Source organism: Pelodiscus sinensis, chromosome 11, assembly GCF_049634645.1.
Source record: "Pelodiscus sinensis isolate JC-2024 chromosome 11, ASM4963464v1, whole genome shotgun sequence".
NCBI lineage: Eukaryota > Metazoa > Chordata > Testudines > Trionychidae > Pelodiscus > Pelodiscus sinensis.
Genome location: NC_134721.1, coordinates 24,114,012 through 24,138,329, shown reverse-complemented (window position 1 = coordinate 24,138,329; position 24,318 = coordinate 24,114,012). Strand labels below are relative to the sequence as shown.

Sequence of the window (24,318 nt, the reverse complement as noted above, 5' to 3'; positions counted from 1 at the left end):
GGAAAATTGTCAGGATATATTAGACCAAATGTTGTTGCAAGTCCTAGTGGAATTTTTTTTCTTTCCTGTTTACAAAGAAGGTCTTTGTATGTCTGCAAATCAGCAAGGTTAAAGCTGCCAGGGAAAGGGCTTTTCTCTGGTATCTTTAAAGTCGCCAGCTCCCAAAACATGCGGTTTCTTTTTCTTCCTCAGCTCTAAAGCAAAGCAGGGCCTGTGCTACTGCTGCACAATCTCTGTCCCCTGTTGCTGTATGCAGAGCACAGCACATCTCTTGCTGGTCTCTGTTAGGCAATGCTTCCTTCTTGCCTTCTGTAAATCAGGCTTGTAGCCTTTCAGTGAGTGTATCTTTAACAGATGCATTTACCAATATATCTTTATTGCGCCCAATGCAGACGAAATGTGATTACCAAAGAAGACAGATTGCATTAAACTTCAGCATATTCACAAGCTGCAGTTCCAACTCGCCTGAGAAAGAGACTGGGAAGCTGCCAGTCTTGAGCCCCAGCCTGACATTATTAAAGAGTAAATTGGAAGCTGAAGGACTGGTATCAGCAGAGGGCAGTGAAATATCCTATTAAGTAGGAGGTTGTGAGGGGGTTTTTTAGTTTGTATGTTTTCTTTATAAACCAAATAACTTAGTTCACAGAGATTCCTTTGTACAGTGAGCCTTGCTAGAAAGTTTCCCTTAGTGTTGTGGAAATCTGCTGGAAAGAGGTGCAGACAGGGTGCTGAAATGCATATTACATTAATTTGCTGCAGGTGACAGCAAGATGGCAGGAAATCTCTGTATGCATTGCTAGGGTAACTCTGAGCTCTGAGGTTAGCATCTGTGGTAAATTCTCCATCACTGGACACTTTTAAACAAGATTGAATGTTTTTCCAGAGGATATGCTCTAGTTCAAACATAAATTAATTCAGGGAAGTCTTGTTGCCTGTTTTATACAAGAGGTCAAATGAGATAATCACAATGGTGCCTTCTGGCTTTGTAATCTCTGAATTAAAGGGTTCTGAAAACACTAGACCAAATGGAGCCCTGGTGTAAGTTCTTACAGCATCAGTGAGTTCTCTGGCTTACCCCCGGTTTAACTCTGACTATGGTGGTTAACTCCACTGATTTATGATGTCCTCTGAACCCCAAAATGTATGCACTGCCTGAGGCACGGGTTGCTGACTAGGTTTCATGAAAGGTCATTACAAGATTCACATATAAAAAAAGACTTTTCTTAATTTACACCTTACACTGAATGCCTCTCTGCCTCAAGCTCTCCTGCACAAGTGTAAGATTCACCTTGGAGAAGGGTGAGGAAGAGGAGGACAACTTCATGACGTTTTTAAAACGAGCTTAATTTTTAGACAGTGCAGTGTTGGCATCCCATTAACCATTGTATACGTTAGGTAACTCCAGTTCATTTGCATACTGATGCTTTGCCCTCACTAGTATACTTCACCAAAGATCTTTCAGTGCTCATCAGATGTTACTTAATGTATCTTGTAGTGCTCTGAGAGTTACCCCTGATGGTGGCAGAAAGGTGCCCCAGTCCATTTAAACTAGACTCCGAATGAGAGGGTTCTGTATTATGAAGGAAGTGAAAATTGCAGATCCCAGTAGAAGGCTACTGTTCCTCCAGCCCTTCCAGAGCCTATATTGGTCAGAGCTTGTCCTTTAAAAATTTCCCTGAGTCAGAAGTGTTGTAGGTGCCCTGAGTGCCCCTACCCCATTAACAAACAGGTAAAAGAATTCTCTTTTTTTCTTCTTTTTCTCCTTGTTTCGTTCCGCTTTCTTTAGTTTGAAAATATTTTTAATTAGGCATTTTCTTCCCTGCCTGGTTCCTGGGCCTGTCTTAGCTAATCCTCTTGCACTAGCCCTTTGCTAGGGTTGCAGTGAGTTCTAAGAATGACCAGGATGACACTGCAGTTATGCAAACCTGCTGTGTAAGGAGTGAAGGGGAGAGGGCAGGTGTCTGTTTGCAGGGCAAGAGCTGGGACTCATAAAACGGTACTAGAACGATGAAGGGAGGAGAATGAGAGAACAGTAGCGGCTCCCGGACTCTGCGGTTGGCAATGGTGATGGGGGTCAGACTATTCTCAGAAGCCTATTCTCCAGTGCAAGGTGCGGCTAGTACAAAGCCAACTCTGTAAGAGAGTATCCCTGTGGAGGCATTGTGGGAAAGGGGAAGGGCAATGCAGTTCACTAGATGAAAATCATGAGACAAAGGAAGAAGAGGCCAATTGGCTCCTGGACATTATAGCCACGTCTACGCTGCAGCGCTATTTCAGGATACTAGAGGTATCCCAAAATAGCTATTCTGCATCTTTTGCATGCACCCATTATTTCAAAATATATCAGGCTCCCTATTCCGATGTCCTTGTATACCTCATTTCATGAGGAGTAAGGGATTATTTATTTTGAAATAAGTGCTGTGTAGACAGCGCCAAATTTTAAATAAGCTATTTCGAAATAACATCAAAATAAGATACACAATTTGCGCAGCTCAAATTGCGTATTTTATTTTGACCTATGGTGCAGTGTAGATGCTCCCTATCTCTGTGCCATAAATACAGTGTTACCTGTTCCGGGCCATGCGGGTCCCTTTAAGGTGGTGATTGTAATTAGGGAGGTTGTGGAATCTCCATCACTGGAGATATTTAAGAGCAGGTTAGACACACCTCTATCAGGGATGATATAGACTGTGCTTAGTCCTGCTGTGCGGTCAGGGGCTGGACTCGATGACCTCTCGAGGTCCCTTCCAGTTCTAGTAGTCTATGATTTTATGATGGTTTTTACTCTTGTGGGCTTGATGGGGCACAGGCTGATGGGCAGGCATGAAGTGAAGGTTTGTGCAGAGGAAATGTAAGGGAATTCCCCTCTTCACTGGCTTTGACCCAGAGACTATTCTTCTCTAACTTACTGCTTAAGCAGTTTGTGCAAGTGAATGTGGGGCTACTTCTCTAATGCCTTCTCCTCCAAGGAGCGGAACTTGGGAGGTACTTTGTGAGACTGGGTTATAAATCTCCATTGGAACCTATCGAACAATGAGAATAAAACCTCAGTACTGACTCGTGTATTATTCCACCAAAATACTCTCCATTATCATAGTACCAGCATCCTGAGCTGTTGTGTCTTGCTTGCTGGGAAGTATGTGCACTGTGAGAGTGGCTTGCTTATGATGTCTCCTCTTAGTTTGGGTCTGTTTTCATATTTCTGCAGAATTTCAGACAAAAAAGCATAAAATCGCTGCTTTTAGACCTAAATAAAAGCTGGAATAATGGTGAAGCTGTGGGAGGGGCAGCCCTTATTGTGTCTCTTCAAATTGTTTCTAGTTTATTGATTGCAAATTTCACCAGGAGGTGGAGCTACCACAGCTTGCATACAATTAGAATTGAAAGAGGATGTTGCTATTTTCTCTCATGCCAGGCCGGGTGGAGGACAATGGAAATCTGGTTAATTTGTTTCTTGGAGTCCAGGTAGGGAGACCTGTGTCTTTGTGAGCAACTGGCAAAAGCCTTTGTATTTTATCAGGTCTCTTTGCCTCATCTTGAATAGGGTCCCTAGACCTTCAATAGTATTTATTGCCTCTTTGCTTCCCTTTTATGTAAACATGTCCATATGAATGTTTGTTTGTTTGTTTCCGAAAAGGCTCCTTCCTCTGTGCACCCGAGAATGCATAGAATTCTAAATTTCACCTATGGTTTTAGCTGTCAGAGAATTTTCGGACTGATTTGTTACATAACCTATTATTATACTATCAAATCTCCCATTGGCCCCATACAGAAAGGGTGACCTACAAGACTGGGCCAGTGGGCCTGACACCTTGACCCTTCTCTCTCCTTACATATACCCGTAGAGCAGTGGTTCCCAAACTTTTCAGCATCACACCCCCTTTCTGATTTTTGAAAAATCCTCATGCCCCCCCCCCCAAAAATAGCAAAAAAAAAAAAAAGAGGACTGACTGGGGCTGAAAAACAGTCATGGACCTTTTAATTCCTGGGACCACTGTAAAAAACAAGAGGGAAAAGATGTTGACACCCCTCCCCCCCAAAATGGTTGCCCTTTTAAGAGGAGAGAAGGCATTGCTCTTTTAAGGTAGCCATTTTGAAGTCTGCCCAGGACGCTCCATCCTCTTCTCCCCCCACCCCAGCCAGCCCGAGCTGTGCGTGTTCTGGCAGACGCCCGAGCCAGGAAAAACAGAAAATACCGGACCTTTCACACGTCCGGTATTTTCTGAATTTTTTACCAGACTGACCGGGCTCTTTCTTGGGGGAGGTGGGGGCGGGGTGGGCGGGCGGAATTGACTGGGTCACCTTGTGCCCCCCCCCGGAGTTTCTTTACCTCCCCCAGTTTGGGAACCTATGCTGTAGAGGATTTCCTCTCTGTGAATGGTTACCCTTTCTCTCAGACTGCTACTCTAGCATCTCCAGGACTTTTTTCTTATAGATCAGCCATGCTGACATTTTGGCTCATCTGAAGCTTATGGCCAGGCTGTGTAGTATGTAAAGCTCAGGCCACACATACAGTTCTGCCACATAACTGTTCTCTCTTGTCAGTAGCAGGTGTCTAAATAAAGTTGTTATAAGGAATTCATAATTCTCCCTCATTCTTTTCATGCTACCTGTGTATTACCCACCACATAGCATAAAAGTGTGAAGGAGAGAAACCAGTCGTGTGTTGAGGCGAATGCCTACTCTGAGGTGTGCCAGAGGATTTTTAAGAACCTTGGAAAGCAGACAGGTCTTCATTAAAGACTTGTTGAAAAGATATATACATACACTCAGAATATACCACATGGAACACTGAATCTCTGACTCAGAATGCTGCTAGACAGCATTTCCTTTCTGGAATCCAAATGTAGTTGTAGAGAAGTCTGTGTATTTTATACCTAGAGCTTGAAGCACTTAGCAGTTCCCTGTAGTATATTCCCATTCTACTGTCCACATATGTCCACCTACCTTTTTTAAATGCAAACTGATCTGTAAAGTTTTCCCTTGCTTTTCCTGTAAAGTTAGTTCAGCTTTTAATCTTTCTCTCTTCCAACCTTTGTTTCCGTGAATGCTGTGGTGATAACGCTATCGGAGGAGTTTATGACTCAATAAATGGCCCTCGCAAGGGAATCAGTGGAGAGGCCGCAAGCTGCAAGCAGCTGCTGTTTGTTTAGTCGTAAACTCTGAGGAGAGCAGCATCAGATTAACTGTACCCAGGCGTTCTCCTAGCCTATTATTTGCAAAGGTGAAAATGATCCATATTTTGCTTCTAATTATAAAGAACTGGAAATGGTTATTGTTCAGATTGTATTGCAGTTCCTTGTTTTGAAGAGTCTCTCTTTGGTCCATACACAAGAGCTTTTCGTGTGCCCTAGAGTTCACTACTGGAAAAACTAAAAAATATGGAGCTGCCTATAAGGAAACAAACCACCCTCTTAATATATGAGGCATATTCCAGAGTAAAATGTTGGCCTACTTAAAATGGAAATGGTTTCTGCATGTACCCAATATTTACAAAGCTAGAGGCATAAGTTCTTTGTTTTGCTCTGTATCGCAGAGCTTCACAAAGCCCTGGTGTTTCCAAGCCTGGCATTATCATCATTATGTATTAACCTCTGTGAACACATGCGTTTCCCTATCTGTGCTATACAGTCCACATTCTGTATAAAGCCCAAATGTGCCATCTTCTTGGAGTTTGGAATTATTTAAGAAAACAATGAGAGAACAAAAATCAGCTCAAAACTTCTCACCATTATTGGTTGTGCTCCAAGATTCTTCTTCGAGTGATTGTTTGTGTCAGTTCCCATTCAGGTGTACGCATGCTGCATGAATGAATGTTGGAAGCTTTTCCCCTAGCAGCTCTTGTAGAGTCAGCTGTGGAGACCCCTAAAGTAGCACCGCTATATCAGAACATATATACCACTGCCATTCCTCCCATCCCTCAGTCTATCTTACTGTCCTTGGCGACGTTGAAACTGTAGCTAGCTCTTACTTAGCAAGTGCCTAGTCCCTAGCGGTAGCTCTCGTTCCTCTAGTCTTCACTTTGTTTCTCGTGATAAAGATTTTCAAACAAATAAAAGGACAGTGAACAAGTGCCCAAGTGTTTAGCCCCCGTAGGGCACCAGGGCATGCCTAACACCCCAGGCTTTAAAGTGTGTGTAGTGTGCAAACGCCATATGCCCAACAGCTACCTGCATGAGGCATGCCTTCGCTGCCTGGGTGAAGAACATTGCACTGAAAAGTGCAAGATCTGTCAAAGTTTTAAGCCCCGCACCAGAAAAGACAGAGAGCATAGGCTTCAACAGCTCCTGATGGAGGTGGTGTTAAAACCCCCAGGAGCCAGCTCAGTGCACAGTACCTCGGCCTCCGTGAGAGACATGGTGCAGCAGCTGGGCACAAGTGCCAAGACCTAGATCTACCTCACTGACACTGTGGGGCAGGAGAGAGGACAGAGGCAGGTCCCCCTATAGGCCCCGACAAAGACATGCCCATGCCAGGAGGAAATCCCCGGTGCTGGAGATCCAGGACATGCCGTCAACTCTGACCCCAGGACCTGTGCTCTTGAGTTTGGCACATGACCATCCACTGAGGGACTGCTGGGACCTCACCACTCAAGGGGAAAGCCAGCTATGCTCCGTCGACCACAGTCCATGGAGTGGTACCAGAACGGGTCTTTCTCCTTGGAGGGTCCCCTGTCATTGGTGCAATGTTCCTTGCTGCCAGCACGGTAAGAGAGTCCAGCACCGAGCGCTAGACTGGTGTTCGACATGGAGACCAGGTTGAGGTTGTGGTCTAGCAGTCCAAGGCACTGCTCCCCTTTCAGGCCTCTTCAGCACCAGTCGGAGTCCCGAACAAGGTCCCGACACTTGGCACTGGCATCATCAGCACCACTGTGGTCGTCCAAGTCAGAATTGGAGTTGGATGTGGTGTTGGATAGGTCTCGGCACAGCCGGTCTTGACGCAGTACAAGAGACCAGCTGATACAGTGGCAACAGCATTGGCCACCGCCAGCGCAATACCATCAGTCCCAGGATACTCCACCGTGTCTGCGAGTCATAGATCCCGTTCCCTCTAAGGACAGGCACTGCTCCAGGACACCATCTGCAGCAGAGTCCCACCCATCTAGAGTTGACAGCCCACTTCCTGGGGACAGCCACCAGAGAAAGGCCATTGGGTGGACCCCAAAGACAGAGCTCAGTTACCGGTGGAGGACACTGCCCCGGCCTATTCATTGCCCTCACTGTACAAAGCAGTTGTGGGCACCACCATGTTGGGGCCCTCACCTGTGGACCACAGGGCATATCAAGAGTTGCTGCGCAGGGTGGCGCAGAATATGAATCTTCTGATGGATGAGATACAGTAACCTGAGGACCCAGTGGTGAACATCCTCTTACATGAGGGGCCCTCCAGGATGGCTCTGCCAATCATGATGACAATACATGACACTGTGGCAGACCCCATCCTCTGTGCCCCTGGCAGCTAAGGGGATCGAGAAGAGGTACTTTGTCCCACCCAAGGGGGAGATCGGGGGAGGGGCAGCCAGCAGGAAGCAGAGCTGGTAGGAGGGGAGGTCGGGGGCAGCGGGGCTGGCCAGGGGAGATCGGGGAAGGGGTAGCCGGTGGGAAGCAGAGCTGGTCGGGAGGGAAGGAGTCAGGGGCAGCGGAGCTGGCTGGGGGATATCGAGGGGGAGCCACCGGCGGGAAGCAGAGGTGGTCGGGGAGATCAGGGTGGGGGGGACAGACGACGGGAGCGGGGCTAGCCGAGGGAGATCGGGAGGAGGAGACCCGGCCAGCAGGAAGTAGGGCTGGCGGGGGGAGGAAGCAAATCAGTCAGCAGGGAGTGGGACCGAACAACGCTGGGTAACTCCAGCTAGTTGTCGAATACATGCACCAGGTCTAGCTACTTATGGTCACCTCTTCACCTATCTTTGTTAGTATTATGGAACTCAATTTTTTCAGCTTATCACTATTGGGTTTATACTTGTAGTTTATACTCTTGAGAGTGACATCTCATGCTGGGAAGTGGTATTTTCAGATTAGGGTTATGAGATATGGGAGGAGAAGTGTTGGACTGCTGCTTGTGCTTATTCTGTGGATAGAAATCCTCTGTCTCCAGGGTTGTTAAATTAGTACCTTTCATCAAATCTAAAATGCATGTGTTTTGTTTAACTTTGTGTAGTGCATGTATTTCTAGTAAAGGCAACTTCCACCCCTTTGTGAGACTCTTCTGCCATCTAACCATTCTCTTTGACGAGGCATTTCGTAAGACTCCATGTGTATTTTGTGTGTACTAGCACACACACCATTATTCCTAGCTACACTTTATCAGGCTATCCTAAGTAACCTCTCTGCTTCCTTAGTGTTTACTGATACAAGAGGACCTGAGGGAAGCACTATGTTTCAGTAGTTAAAATGTAGCATTTGGAGTAAGCTCTGCCAGTGTTTACTGTGTCCTGTTGGCAGATACAGTACTTAGTCTTGCTGCACTGACATCTGTAAAATGAAGTTAATTCTTACTTGCTTTTGTACAGTACTTTAAGATCTTGTTAAAGGGCCTTTATAAATGCAAAGCATTCTTAGAATTGATTTGCAAAACTGCTCACGTGCTAGGACTTGAACTTGCTACCTTTGCAGTATAAGGTGAATATTTAATGCACAGTCTTTAGAAGTAACTCAGTTCTGCAGCATTAAACATATTGAACAGTTTCCAGCGAGAGACTGCCCTACCATTGTGCTGTGTAAAGACAGAGCATGTGTCCAGCAATGCAAGCAAAATTATTATGACAATGTGTTTTCTCTTTGTCCCTGATGGATGCTGAGTTTGTCCTGTGTAAATGGGGTTTAGGTTCAGCCAACCTCCTGCTCTAAATTAGCCTGTTAAGGAATGGTGAGGAGAGTTTAAGGATCGCATTCAAGAGCCAGTAGCTCCCTGGATACATTAGGGGGAGCAATTTAAAAATAATGCAACCAAAAACCTCTTCTTTTATGTTTAAAATATGTAGTTGATACTCTGTTAAATCTTGGCTCTTCTGCCTCTGTTCTTCAAGCTCTCTGCTTGCCCTCTGCCCATTTATCTTTCTGTCAGGTCCTATTGCCTCTGCCCATCTGGCTCTGAATTTCACTCCACTCAGATCATCCTGCACCATTGTCCACAAGGACTGGGTTTGCTATTTTTCTGAGTGGATCATTTGCTGGGCCACTTCACTAGGTCAGGTAACAGAGAAATAATCTTTACCAGATTGACTTCTTTCTACTAAGCACAGGTCAGTTGTTTCATGTTTTTGAAGACCAGAATAGGCACTCAGGGATCTGGGAACTCTGCAGAACATCTGTACATCTACTGTGATGAATGGCTATTGTATTCTTTACTCACAAGGATTTAATCACCATCTCCTTTAGAAAGAGTGAGTTTAGTGCTATGCAAAGTTAATCCCAGGAGACAGAGATCTAGCCCCAGAACTGGTAAATCTCCCCTTCTAGGGTTCCATCTTCTTCCTCTGTTTGCAGCTTTGTATGTGGTATTCTTCAACCCTGGTATTCTTCAACCCTGACTTAATTGGGCCTTCTCATGGAAAGAGATGCGTTTGTCTGGAGCATGGATCTAATTCAAGGGTGGGCAATAATTTTTTTTATAGGGGGCCACTCCAATATTTTGGTAAGTAGTTATGGGTCACAGTTGTCTATGGAAGGAGAGTGGGGTCTGAGACGGCGGTCGGGTGCAGAAGGGAGCTCGGGGAACAGGTTTGAAGTGCGGATCCGAGAGGGGAGGATAGGTGCAGGAGAGGATTCTGACCTAGGGGACAGATGTTAAAGGGGGTATAGATTCTGGGAACTGCTATGATTAGGCTGGTGGCGGGGACAGTGCACAAAGTCCTCCCTCTTTCCCCCTCCCCCCGATCATATGGCTCGGAGAGGCACATGGAGCAGGCAGCTGCTTTGAGTGGTCTGGGGCTGCAGCAGGTAGGGAGCCTACCTGAGGGTCCCAGCGGGACAGACTGCAGGCTGGATTCAGCCTGCGGACCATATGGATTCATCCCTGGCCTAACTGTTCTAGTCTGGGAAAAAATAAGTAAATTGAACAAAAGGCACTTTTAAATGTTATAGACATTAACAGACTCTGATACTCTTCGCTTCCTTAATTCAAAACATCCTGTTTGGATAACTTTAAAATTCTGCTTTGTTTCCTTGATGTTGTTTCCTGCTTGTGACTGGGAGATGTCCTCTGGGATGGGTTTTGTCCCCCCCCATAAAAAAAACCTATAGCTGGCCCAGGACAGCTGATACGGACTGGTGGAACATGGGCTGTGGGACTGAAAAATTGCTCTGTAGACATCTGGACTCAGGCTTCTGCCTGAAATCTGTGACAGTGGAAGGTACCAGAATGCAGGCTTCATCCTGAACCTGAATGTGTACACAGCAATTTTTAGCCATGAGCCAAGTTGGCTGACCCAGGCCAGTGTGGCTGTGCTGCAAAACTTTTATTCCTAAGTAAGAATATAGGAGGAGTTCTGGGCTTTTGGGTAAGGAGGATCAGAATTCTGGCGCTGGGGAGAGCTGGCTTAAAAGCTGGTTCCCCCTAGTACTATCTCCACAGTGCCACTTGCCCCTTCCCCTGCACTGCTGCCTCTATTAGAGGCAGAGGTGGAGGGGAAGGCTGCCGCAAAACAGCTTCTGTCCTCAGTGGGCCCATGCTCCCTGTGGGCAGAAGCTGCTCCGGCAGCAGCCCTTGTCTGTGGGGGGGTCCCAGCGGGGAACTGGGCCACCTGTGAACAGGGACTGCTGCCAGAGCAGCCTCTGTTCATGGTGGCTGGGGTGGCCATAGACAGGGACTGAGCAAGCTTGACTCAGTGCTGGCTCGCGCCGGTCTGGGTCTGCTGCGATTCTGCAGTTTAAATGTAGCCACAAGAGGGGTAGCTCCTAGACCGGCATGAGCACTTTCCCTCATCAACTAATCATGACGATTAGTCAGTTAACCGCCTCTTAACATCCTTAGTGCACTTTCAAAGTGGCAGAGTGTGTAGAAATAGTGACAATTGTGATGATGCTAGGTGGCTAGAATAGTGGTGGGTACTGTAGGACAAGAGTGAGATGTGTAAGGAGGCACAGTTGCTACCTTGAACTGAAATTACATGGGTGCTATGGAATAGGAAGTGCAGTGGGTGGTGGGTGTGACAATGTGTGCTCTGCTATGTCTGGCACTTGCCTGTGTGTTAGTCTCAGTGTTTGTGAGCAGAAATTTCACCTATACAAGGTAGAGGGGGGAATAAAGACCCCCAAAAAGTATTGATTTTATTCCTATCAGTTTGTCCTAAATTCCCGTGTGTCTTTGCTAGGTCATATTGGCATGACTTTCTGCCACGGCATAAAGGTGCTTCAGAAGCCACTTAATGTAAACCTGACACTTTGCACCAGTTTGTTCAGCAATGGGCTCTGTTCACACAGAAGCAATGGCAGGGACTTAAGACAACAGATACTTTTAAGCTCCTTGCATAATGCAGTGTCAAACCAAAAGGGAGGGGAGGATGGAAGAGATCCCAAGCTGCATGCAGCACCTTTTGTGAAGTGTCATCATGTATTGCCAAGTCTTGACATTTGCTGCAGTAAATCACCATAAAACCAAGTAAAGCCTCTCCAATCTTGTGGGTATCTCAGCAGGTCTCCTGTGCCTGAAGATTACAGACTGGGCATGTGCAGTAAAAATATAAATACATAACAAAAGGCATTACTGTGTGCTGTGCTGTTAGTGCTCATCCTGTGAATACCTACAGAAATGAGACCAAGCTGAACTTGTCTATTCTTAGTCAGAAATAGCTGAAACTGAGGTAATGGACCAACGCAGAGGGCCTGATCAGCCCTTCAGACTTTAGAGAGATGGCAAGAAAAGGCTGGTCTATTTACATCCTCCCATTGTGCTGTGAAATGACCTTGATTTTCTGAAGGCTGGACACTGTAAGAGTGACTTATTTTATGAGACGTTAATAGCCCTACCCCCAAAACGTCTCAATGTCTGTATTCTTATTTTTCTTCCTAGGACAAATGTGAGGTGGAATGGTTGGGTATGAGGAACCATCTGAACACACTTGCAAGGAAAAGAGAGCTGATGGTTTTAAGGCTAGTTTTAGGTGTGGGTTGTCCAGTCAGATATTTCACATTTGGGAAATGTAAGCACTTGGGACCAGCTGAATCCAGAGCAGCTGCTAATTCTAGCTGGCCTGAGCATCTTTTCTTGCTGATCAGCAGTATTTATGGCTAGTTGTCATCCAGATGTCAGTTCCTTAGTAGCTTGTTTTCACTGCTTACTGCTGAGGCAGGACAGTGATTGAGGGCAGAGAGTGCGACTTCATAACCTGCTCATGTAGAGTTAAAGGACCAGACTAATAGGAAATAACATATCTGAGTCAATTTGTTCTTTTACATGGAGAATGCTTTCTGTCATCTGTCAGCTGAAGAGAGTGTCCAGTAAATACCCTTCAAAGACCGCTCTACCCACTAGCACAGCAGTGGGCAATAATTTTTGATGGGCAGACACTCCAAGATTTTGGAAAGTGATTGAGGGCCACACTCTTCTATGATATTAATGGAGGAGATGCAGGGACTGGGATGGAGGTTGGGTGCAGAGGGGAGCTTGGGGTAAGGAATTGGCGTGCAGGAGGGAGACTGGAGTCTGAGGGTGTGTCTATACTATAGGGTTTTGTCGACAAAAGTGGGGTTTTGTCGACAAAACTATACCTTCATCTAGACTACCGCCGTGTTCTGTCGACAAAATGGTATACCTTATTTTACGAGGAATAATGCCTTTTGTCGACAGAGTTCTGTCGACAAAAGGTGTTATTGCATCTACACTGTCCTTTGCGTCTACACTGTCATGTTGACAAAGCGGCTTGCTTTGTCGACAGAACTGGATATAGTCTAGATGCTCTTTGTCACCAGATACTGTCGACAAAAGCCTGTAGTCTAGACGTACCCTGAGAGGGAGTTTGGGTGAAAGAGGCAGATGTGACCTAGGGCAGGGGACTGGAGTGCAGGGGTTTGGGATGTGACCTAGGGTAGAAAGGGATTGTGATCTGGGGTAGGAGATTGGGGTGCCAGATCTGGGAGAGGGTATGGGTGCAAGAAGGGGACAGAGGGTTTGGGTATGTTGAGTGGGGGGGGGGGGGGGGTAGAGGGATGGAGCAAGGAGGGGCTGGAGTACCAGAGTCAGGCTGTGGCCAGGGGACTTAGCCAGTAGATAAACCAGCCTGTCTGCCTGCAGATCTAAGGCTTGCAGAGCTTAAAACATTTCCCAGACAGCCTGCCTGGCCATGTGCTTCATTGAATAACTGAGCCAAGGAGAGGGGGGCGTGGCTCTTCTTGGCGCCTGTTATTCAAACAAGCATCTCCCATTGGCTGCTTTCTGTTCAGAAACTGGCCAATGGGATTATGCTGGGGGTGGGGCGGCTCCTGAATCCCCCCTCCAGTTTTGAAACAGAAACAGAGCCCAGCAGCTGTGTTTTTGCACAGCATGTGGGGCTATGGGCAAACAGGGGAGCCTTCCTGGGGCTCCCCAGTGCCTCCGCGGACCAGATTCAGTGGCTTGGTGAGCCGGATACAGCCTGCTGGCCATATTTTGTCCAGGCCTGCACTAGCAGGTACTCGGTATAATTGCCAGGATGTAATATGTGTGTTCTGTGCTGTGAGAGACTTGACTCAGATCTGAATCACAAAGTTAGAGTCTGGCCATCTTGGTCCACCCCAGTGGACATGAGTCCACTCAGTAGGATATGCTTGACGTACCCTCATTCAACAGCTGAATTTAGGGTTGCCAGATGGTTTCAGCAAAAATACTGGATACACTTGACATTACATCACAATCTACATTACATCTTATTTAGAAAATACCAGACATTTATATTTTCTCAATTTGTTTCCTGAACAGAAAGCTCAAACACTGGACTGTCCAGTTCAAAACCGGACACCTGGCAACCCTAGCTGAATTTAATGGGAGGTTGGGAGATGTCACGGAAGATGGCAGATCAGCAGAATGGGGGCAGGGAGAAGGGCTGCTCAGGACTAGTATAACTGGTCGTCAGGGTGAGGTGGATCATCTTTGTGAAGCTTTCATAAATGCCGATGAGGCTGAAGCCTAACTCCACAAAGAAGAAAACAATTTAAATGGCCACAGTAGGAAGCAGATCCGTTTTGCTGACTCAGCTGGTATTGTCTACTCTGGCTTTTCTCAAAGTGTGCGAGATTCTGCTTCTGTCTCTGTGGTGTAGGTGAATTGTTTTTCCTTTGGGGAGTCCCTTCACTGTAGTTTTGCCACTTAGTCCTGGAGCTTGATGCTGTAACTGATTCTATAAGGGAAGCCGCCTCTTCCGAATCATAAATCTTACTCTCCCTCTTTGAGCCATCTTGTTGTTTGCTGGTGAGATTGAACAGTGAAATAGTGGGGCAGTGGCTACGCTTAGTGGAGGGTGAAGAAAGATCATGCAGTACAAATAAATGGGAGAGGTTGTATGCCTCTACACAAAGTCTTTGGACATGGCTATATCTGGGACTAGCCCTGCTGTACAATGTGTCACTTTGCAAGAAACTTGTAACTGAATCTCTGTGTTATTGAAAGAGTCTGAAGGTGCGGTGGAAAAGACCTCTTTATCCTCTGGAGTGGTTAGTATTGGTGATAAGCTCCAAAGCGGAGGTGTGGGGTGGGCGTCTTCCTCACCACAAGGATGCTGGTTGTAATGTGACTCCTGAAAGCAGATGTTTAAAAAAGCAGAAATAGACTCATAGACTTTAAGGTCAGAAGGGACCATTATGATCATCTAGTCTGACCTCCTGCACAGTGCAGGCCACAAAATCTCACCCACCCCAAAGTTTGCACTAGAGCACCCTTTCCACATTCTAAAAAATACCATTTGATTAGAATTCAAACCCTGGGCAGTTTATGAAGCAGCTATACCATATGTGGGGAAGCTCCTTATTAAATGTAGGATGTACTGACTGTGCTCTATCAAAGGGAGAGTGCCCAGGCATTCACCACCATCCCAAGAATTTTGCCTGTAAGAGTGTTAAAGACAGCGGAGACCCCCTCAGTCCTGCTCTTGTTGCCCCTTGTTGAGTTTCTTAGCACTCCATGTTCCTGATTTATCCACTACTTTCCAGAGTCCTTGCTCAGTTTATTCCCTTCTCACTGTCTTTGTCTTTTCTTGTATTCCACCTACTTTCTTCCAGTCTGCTCCTTCTTCCTCTTTCTCCTATTCTCAGCTCCAGTTCAGATTAAAAAATAAAAGGAAAGCAAAGAAAGAATAGAGCAGACATCAAGATGCCCATTTTTGTAGTACTGTGCTGGCAGTTTGGAAAAAGGAAGCTGCAATTTTCTGAGGGAGCAAGATAGAGTTCAGTGCCCATCTTACTTTAAATATACATTTCAATATGGCTGATCAGAGAAGCAGAAAAATTTCTGGGCTCTGAGTATTGGAGCCTCATAAGAACATGTGTGTCTCTTGTTTCCGTGTGTGTGTCTTGCAGAAAAAGGGGTCAGAAAGCTTAGAAGGTAAAGTTGCACAGAGAAGAAGAATAGGAGTGTCTCTCAGAACAATGATAAGGGAGAGAGATGAGAGGGAGGATGGGGGAGGGGAGACTGTGTGTGTAACTATCACACTTTTCTCATTCACTCCTCTTCCATTTATACAGCGCATTTCAACCTTGAACAATTCACAAGGCGTTTTACGTAACTCGAGACCTTTACAAAATTCTGTCAGCCTGGGGCAAGCAATAGATTAGTAGCTGAACATTCTAGTAAAGGAGGGTAAGTAGAGATGGTGAATTTCCTTGCAGGTTTTTCAGTGCAGCTGTATGTACAGGAAACCCTTTTCCCGCCACTTAGATGCAGCTATCTGAAAGCTGAAGAAGAGCAGCTCTTGTGCAGAGTTACTGGATTGCTAAACAGCTTATGACAGGATAGAAGCGAAGGGTAGTATACTGAGTTGACGCTGATACAGTAATTTTAGTTAGGTTGAATGTAACTATCCAAATTCCAGTTTGTCAGGACATCACCTCACTTCTATAAAATGTGTCATGGGATCATTAATGATCATGGAGGGCTAGGACCTCGGCTTTATGACTTCTGTCAGTGTTGGCACTTCCAACATTGCATTGCCTTTCTATGACTTTGTTTAATTCCAATTCAGAGAGAAGAATGCCACTTTTTACTTGAATACATGACTGGTGTGGAAAAAGTGAATAAGGAAAAGTTATTTACTTATTCCCACAATATAAGAACTAGGCGGTCACCAAGTGAAATTACAGTAATTCCTCATTTAACACTATAGATATGTTTCAGAAAATGATCGTGTTAAGTGAAAACATGTTATGCGGGGTCAATTTTACCACTGAAAATAATGGAAAAGGTGGGGGTTGCGTTCCAAGCGGTGGTGTCTGTTGGGACCGGGACATAAGGTTGGGAGAGAAAGGGGATTGGGTTACAGCAGGGAGGGGAGGTGTTTGGCTCTGGGGATGGGAAGGAGAGGAGAGGGGACAGGGATTGGGTTGGGAATATGTCCCTGTGACAGGTCTGCTGGGACCGGTGAGGGGGGGGTCGCCGGGGAACGGCACAGTGAGCAGTGAACCCTCCGCTGCTTTGCAGGGAGGAGGGGAAAGCCTTGTGCAGCTGCCGGCAACGGGCTGGCTGGGGAAACCCAGCTGCCAGCCTGCAAGCGGGGGGCGGAGGAGAGGGAGCAAGGCGTCTGGCAAGGGGGAGTCAGCAGGGAATGGCGCGGCGAACCCTCCGCCGCTTTTCAGGGAGGAGGGGGAAGCCACGGGCAGCCGCTGGCAACGGGCCAGCTGGGGAAATTGTGTTATTCCGGGGATGGTCGTGTAATTCAAAAAACGTTCCCTTAAAAAAAAAAATCATGCTATCGCGAAAACGTGTTAAGTGGGCAAGTGTTAAATGAGGAATTACTGTAATAGGCAGCAGATTTAAAACAAACAAAAGAGAGTTTTTCTTCACTCAGGACACAGTCAGCCTGTGGAACTCCTTGCCAGAGGATGTGGTAAAGATTAGGACGTTAACAGGGTTAAAAAAAGAGCTATATAGATTCATGGAGGTTCAGATCATCAATGGCTATTAGCCAGGATGGGTAGGAATGGCATCCCTCGCCTCTGATTGTCTGGAAATGGATGACAGAAGAGTTATCACCTGATGTGTTCCCTCCCTCTGGGGCATCTGGTATTGACCTTTGTCAGCAGACAGGATACTGGGCTAGATGGACCTTTGGTCTGACCCAGTATGGCCATTCTTATGTTGAAGTGTAGAGGCCTATCCCTGCTTAAGCTGTGATCACATCAGATTTCTTAAAGTAAATTAGAGGAATAGTTGCAGGATCTGTGCCAACCAATGTTCAAGTGTGATTGTCATGTGAGAGGTCTGTCCAAAGTAGGCTTTTCAGACCACTGACCAGTAGAGAAGGGCAGAATCCTTGTCCAGAGTGGCCCAGTTAAAACAAGCGCGTACACGCGTGTGTACACACACACACACACAGTAAGAAATATTAAATAGAGGAACTCTATGTTGAAACAATTGGGGGTGAGGAAAGCATGAAAATCCCTGCTTAAAAAATTCACACGATAAGTATAAAGAAGTTTCTGCTACACATTTTCCATTCCTCCTCCCTTTCTAACACAGAGGAGGAGTCTAGGTAACCAAAGTTTCATTTGTGATTTGTCAGTGCAAAATTATCAGAAAGCTGAAGTCTGGACTGGAGGGGCGATGTTGCCTTCTGTTCTGATGCTGGCAGTTTTTGTCGAAGCATCAGGGCCTTGATTGATTAGGTATGTTCATCTGCTGTTCTACTTACAATTCAATATTTTTAGGAAGTTGTGCAGATGAAGTGGGCTGGGGAGGAGAGGTAAATGCTGTCAAGTGCAGATGAATTGGCATATGCCATGCTGTGAATTCTCCCCTTTAGCTTCTACTGTATGTTTTTCCTCAGTTTTGTAACAAAAATAATGTTGAGTGGTAGAGATGAATTTGGTGGTCCTGCAAAGAAAGCTCTGATTGTCTTGGCAAGAGCCAAGCAGTATTCTCTTCCCCAGCTCTGCTGATGTAGGTAATTCCTAACCTGCAGAATGCCCTGCTGTTGGGGTTTTGAGCTCCCCATATAGTTCTCCCAATGTCCCTCTATCCTAATCAGTAGCACCCTCTGCTGTTCCAGTACTGAGTTCTCAACACAGTACTGCTGATGCATTGTGTTCCTGACCTGCTGCTATCTGTTCCACACTTGATCTCCCCTGAGCAGTCTGCTAACCATTCCTCACTTGTTGTGTCTACAATATTTTTCTTTAAAATGGTACTGCTTCACTGCTCAGAGTAAGTAGATAACAGGATAGTACAATTGCGTGAGCCCTGTCCGCTCTGTACTCCCAATGTTGCTGCTACTTTTGTGGTGCTGTACCAGTGGTAGTGCAGAGGTGGGGATTTTTTAAAAAATGCTAATATAGGCAAGGTCGTTGTTTGATCAGTCTGTGGTAAGGATAAATCTCCAAAAAGGGAGGGAGGCAAGACATCCCTTGGTCATCGTCACTTGTGTGCTTGAGCTTTGAGCCTAGGTTGCTAGAGGCTGTTGTGTTAACTCAGCTACTACATTGCTTGGCAAGTCTGAAAATCTAGGTACTTCACAGAAGCTGTTACTTGTTTGACCTTCATGCATGAAGCAGTTTCTTTTTAAAATGTTTTTCCCCTTTATCAGTTATTCATTGAAGAGTGTCTTTGCATCTGTAGAATTTTGAAGGGTAGCTATTATTTTACCATTTTAATTTTCCCAGCTGTTCAAATAATAGTTTTAACCTTTCAGTGCCTGGAAAACAGTGCTTTTCATATCTTTGTTGCTCTGCATTGTAGTCATTCAGCTCTATTTAATAAGCTGTGGACAGGAAGGATCTTTTATTTCTCCCCTTCTCTGTGGGGTTATCCAGGGGATCTTTTTCCAAGCGTCTCTGACAGTGGTGTGGTCTGCAAAGAGGGCTGGATGCCAGGAACTTATGAGTTCTAATGCCAGCTCTGACACCAACTCACTGTGTGACTTGACCAGTCATTTGTGGCCTGATTTTTTTAAATAGGTGCTGAGTACTTTCAAATCCCATTGAAAGCAGCATGAGTCATGGTTAGGGTGTCCAGACTGCAGATGTTACCAATTGAGATGGGGTGCAAAGTAAATAGGTGCTTATATAAGAAAAAGCTCCAAATATTGGGACTGTCCCTATAAAATTATCACATGTGGTCACCCCAGTTGTGGGTGCTCATCAGTTTTGAAAAATCAGGCCACTAGTCTCCTTGAATAAGTTTCCCCATCTGTAGAATGGGAATGATGACATCAGAAAGTGGTTTGAGAAGATAATTAGTTTATATAACATCATGCAGACTGCTAAAATATTATATTCCCCCTCTAGTCTCCATCTATTATGGCCACCACATTGACTGCTGAGGATGAGACAGAACTTCCCTCTCAAAACTGTCTGCTAATCTGCCAGAGGAGGTTGCCAACTGATCATTGTGAGGCAGTCTAAATTAATGCAGAATCCCCAGGAAGAACACCTTCTGGGTCTCCTTTGTGGCAGAACAAGCAATGAGAGCAGCAATGTCTTCTTCTGAGCTTATTTTCCTTTTTGCTTTTGTAGTAAGCATTGCATCTGTTGTCAGAACCTTGCCATGGGTGACAGAAGGTGGAATTTGAAAATAAGTGACAATATCCGGGTATTTTGGACCCACTGCTGTCTTCTCCTTACATTTTTTCCTTCCTCTCGCATGTTTAAGAGAAGTTCCAAGAGTGATTTATATTTCATCAAATTGAGCGTGAAATATCTGACTGCAAAACCTATCAATCTGATCCCATCTATCTCTATCCCTTTAATTAGGGAAGCCCTGCTGAAAAATGTACCCATCAGCTACCGAGAGATGGTGTAGTCCTGGACCCTTGACATAAATCTTGAGTTATCCAGATGCCAAAATGCTGTCAGAACTGACAGATTTTAGAAAAATACAGCCACAGGCAGAGTATTATCCATTATTCTAGCTCTGAGCAGTGGGCACTAAGGAAAATCAGCAGAGAATGTGTCTTTATCAACTTTAATTGGCTTTTCCCGTTGATAAAAATCAGTGTACCCGGTAAGGGACAGAGCCCATCCAGCAGTTTGATCTTTCCATCCCAGAGCCAAAGGATTCAATCTGTCTCCATTGACATGTGACATGGACTTGTCTCAGCACAACTCCTGGCAGTGAAGCAGACTCTACAGTCTACAAAGTGGCTGCCAGTCTGCGCTTGGTGAGTGACCATGTTTAAACAAGCGTGAAGAATGAATTACTCTGTCTGGATGAGAGAAGTTGGGTGTCATCTGCACTCTAGTTGCCGGAAACTTGCTTCAGAGAGAAGCAAACTTAGTTTAACTTTTCTTCAGGCACTGGTTTGTTAAAGTTCCTGGATTATAACTGGACGCTCCCCAAAATTAAGGATCTAGTGAATGAAAATTCCAGTAGAGGTTGAGATTTCATAGCTTTATAATAGCTGCAAGAGAAGACTATCCTAGGTTGAAGGGGCTTTTTTCTGGGTCATCTAATCCTGTGTCTGATGGAAAGGGGTTGATAACTGTTTTGGATCTCTACAGTGAATGTTATTCTGCAGCATCTCTCAATATCTTGTTCAGTTGCCTCTGCTGTTCTTGCTTTAAAAAATTCTCTTGAATCTTCCTTGTTACAACAGTGTTGATTGTTACTAGCTTTACAAAAGCTTTTATTAGACTAAATAATGCAGCAAAGTTAGCCGCAAATCCATTACTTGGTTTTTTTCAGGTTGAGTGGTGAGTTTATTTTAACCCTTTATTTATGATAATCGAATTTTTGAAAATATTCATGATTTCTCAGCATGTTTTTTCTGCTTTCTGTTCTGCTGGACAAGACTCCTGCATCCATTGCATAAATATTATAAAATACAAGCAGGACTACTTGCAAATAGGTACTGGCTTACTAAATAGTTCTATTTTTGCTGCTTTTCTAGAAAATGCAACATATCCCACCATGACTTTGAGGGACCCATGGGCCAAGCTACAGCAGTCTGACCCTCTTAAACTTACATACATACATCGCTTCAACACTAATTTTAAACTGATGCAAATGTCTCTAATCTAAGTAAAAGAAAGTATATTCATCTCTTTGCATGTCCAAAAACCTGTATCATAGGAAATCTCCATTCCCTTGAAATGGATTAGTGTGAGCTTTTAGTTTGTAAGCTCTTTGCAGCAGGGACTATCATTTTCTATATTTTTGTGTGGTGTTCAGCACAAGGGGGCTGGTTAGCATCTGCATTATGGGTGGACAAAAAAAAAGGCAACCATCCACGAGGATTAGTCCCTGACAGGTTGCCGCAATATTTACCTGAGCCTCTGCGAGTATGGGATGATCATAGCTCTTGTTGGCTGAGATTGTTCAATACCTGCAAATAGAGTTGCCAGGCGTCCAGTTTTGAACTCGACAGTCCAGTATTTGAGCTTTCTGTTCAGGAAACAGATTGAGAAAATATATTTGAGAAAATACAAATGTCCGGTATTTTCTAAATAAGATGTAATGTAGATTGTGATGTAATGTCAAGTGTGTCCAGTATTTTTGTTGAAACCATCTGGTAACCCTACCTGCAGAGGGACAATTAAATATAGCAGAGGGGGCTCGCCAGGGACTAACCCTGGCAGACCAGATATAGCTTGCAGGCCAGTATTTGTCCATCCCTGTTCTAGATGCTACTACAGTACAAACTTAGACTAGCAATGTGATTGGCATATCGTGCACACTGGCGGAATGTATTGGCTGGATGTTTCTGGCACTGTGATCAGCAGTGAAATTATAACTGTTTTACTGTCTTAAGTATAAGTGAATGTACGTCTAAGAAAAATGAGATGGTGAGTAGTGGATGCCATTCCTTTTCTTTCATATTCAGAATGTTTTTTTTATTTGCAAGCTCAACCCAGTATATTGTCAGAATTCTTTGACAAATACTTAACATTTTTGGAACATACACTAGGTAGCTTCACCACCTTTTCATTATGCTCTCCAAACCCCCTCTCAGCCAGGGACAGCAGGGGGCTGAGGCTGCCCTGGCCCCAGCTCCACCCGCGGGACATCAGGGAGTGTCAAAGGATGCCTTGGCCCTTGTTCCCCCCAGCTGGCCCTGGCTCTTGGGCTGCCAGGGACCGGGTCTGGGTGACGTCGTGTCTGGCTTTCCCTGAGCTGCCAGGAAGGGTCTGAGGGTGCTCCGGTTCTGCTGCCCTGTCCCTTCCCCATGCCCCCGTCCGCACTGGGCCAAAGCTGTGCCCCAGCTCTCCCCTCCCGCTGGCTGCCAGGCAGGGCTGAGACTATGCCAGTGCTGGTTCTAGTCCCTCTTCCCACCCGCCCGTGCCGTGTGTGTGTGTGTGTGTGTGTGTGTGTGTGTGTGTCTTTCCAAAACTTCAGAATTCACCCAGTTTCTGTGGTTTCTGGCCAGATTTCAGTCTGGGTAATTCTATCTGCTAATTTAAATTGTGTTTGTGCTTTCACCAGAATTCAGTGTTACTTCCTGCCTTCCCCTGTTGTGCAGTGTTGCTGTGTGCTCTCATGTGTCAGCTTAGGGATGGCTACATTTGGTGTGTATAATGGGTAAAGATGGTGGTGAAATACATAATTATGAAATTTAAATAATTTTAATGAGAGTAAAAAAACTGATGAATGACCTCAGGATTGGGTTGCCAACATTGTCCCAGGTAATATAACTCCCTTTGTCTGGTGATACTGCCTCACCTAGAGTAGTTGAAGGTGCCATCAGCTTCCTAGTATGGACATTCTAGACACTTATGCTCAATCATATGTTGGCAGGCATTGTAGTGTAAATATGGACAGAAAGTGTCTGGTGCCAGGGCCCTTGTCAGTCATTCTCTGAATGCCTGTCACTATCTGCTTGGCCAGTTCCCTAGTTAGTTCTTTGAAAGAGGGCTCTGTGAATTTTTGTTTCTCTGAAGCCTTTTGCATTCTTTAATTGAGCTCTGTAAGCAGTTATCTGCATGTTGCTTCAGGATTTTTGTCTTGCCAGGGGCTCTGTGCGTATGTGTCATATCATAGGAATGAGCTCCTTACACTGCAGGTGCTAGAAGAGGAGCAAGCTACATACAGTGAGAGACTATATCTCCAGGGACAATGAAAACAAGATGGCACAGGGGATTGTGGGAACAGGAGTCGGGATAGCTGCCTGGAGCACCACCTTTTAATAAAACAGCTATTTATAGATCAGCGGAGGCTTTGTGGGGTGGATTGTTAAATTAATATTTACATACTACCTTCATTGTTTTTTCCTGAAAATCTCCTTTTGCATTATTGCTTGGACTGAAATGCAGCTTCCCGTTCTTCTCGCACATACACATGCTCAATAAAAGAAACACACAATTTGCCATATGAATATGAAGGCCATTACATCCTGCCTTACAATACCTCATCTCCCGACGGTAGCATTTTTCCTTCTCTTTGTGTGTCTGTCATGGCTTTGGAGGAACTGATCACAAAACCCTCTTTGGTTCTCAAACACTCAGGACTCTCTGCATGAACTGATCTCACTGGAGAGTGACATGCAGCATTTCTGCATAGTGATTCCTAGTTAATCTCTGCCTCTTGGAGAGAGACAAATTGTTGATGGATTGTGGATAATTTAGTAACTGATAGGCAAATGGGATGTATGAATGGTGGTAACTTAACTCAGATGCAAAACCCCACCCTCCCTATTTGTAGCTGTTGAAGGTGTTCTGTTGTAAAGGCTTTTTGTTTCTTTATACCTTTTTAGCACCAGTGGACCAGCAGTGAGAATAATCACTTCGCATTGAACATAGTAGGCATCACAGCTGGATGAGGAGTTTAAACCTCTTTGTGTTTCAAGAAGGAAGAGTTATCTATCTGTTAGATTTGTGGCTCTGCTTTACACTCATTAGGTATCTCGAGCAAGACATTAAATTACTCTGTTTGCCCATATCTAGATAGGCAGATATTACTTATTTTGAAGGATTATTGAGATTGACTGGTATCTGGAAAGTGCTTTGAGATCCTTAGATGAAAATCATGATTGAAGTGTCAGGCATTCACATTATCTTTTCATAAAATTGATCAGGGTTTAGATTTACCTCTGTATTCCTTGTCATCTTACCTCAAAATCCATGTAGGCAGTTGGACTGAACAGTCACTTTTTACACAAGCCCCCAAAAGTACTAACAGCAGCGGCTGTAGTGTAGACAGTTCTCAGATGGTTTTACCAGCATGTCTAACCATAAAGCATGGTTAGGTAACACAGGGATAGAAATATCT

General features: G+C 45.1%; 1 protein-coding gene across 6 annotated transcripts in view; it reads left to right on the top strand.

The window, feature by feature from the left end:
* The window catches only part of CHCHD6 (coiled-coil-helix-coiled-coil-helix domain containing 6), a 192,297-nt gene that overhangs the window by 140,953 nt on the left and 27,026 nt on the right, over positions 1–24,318 (top strand). For 5 of the 6 annotated variants that reach the window (XM_075938795.1, XM_075938792.1, XM_075938793.1 and 2 more), the window contains one exon: positions 15,651–15,755. The exons of the other annotated variant lie outside the window; for it this stretch is intronic. In XM_075938795.1, the coding sequence (XP_075794910.1) occupies positions 15,651–15,740 (90 nt within the window). In that variant the 3' untranslated portion in view covers positions 15,741–15,755. Of the gene's footprint in view, positions 1–15,650; positions 15,756–24,318 lie in introns of those variants that run through there. 6 annotated transcript variants of the gene reach the window in all.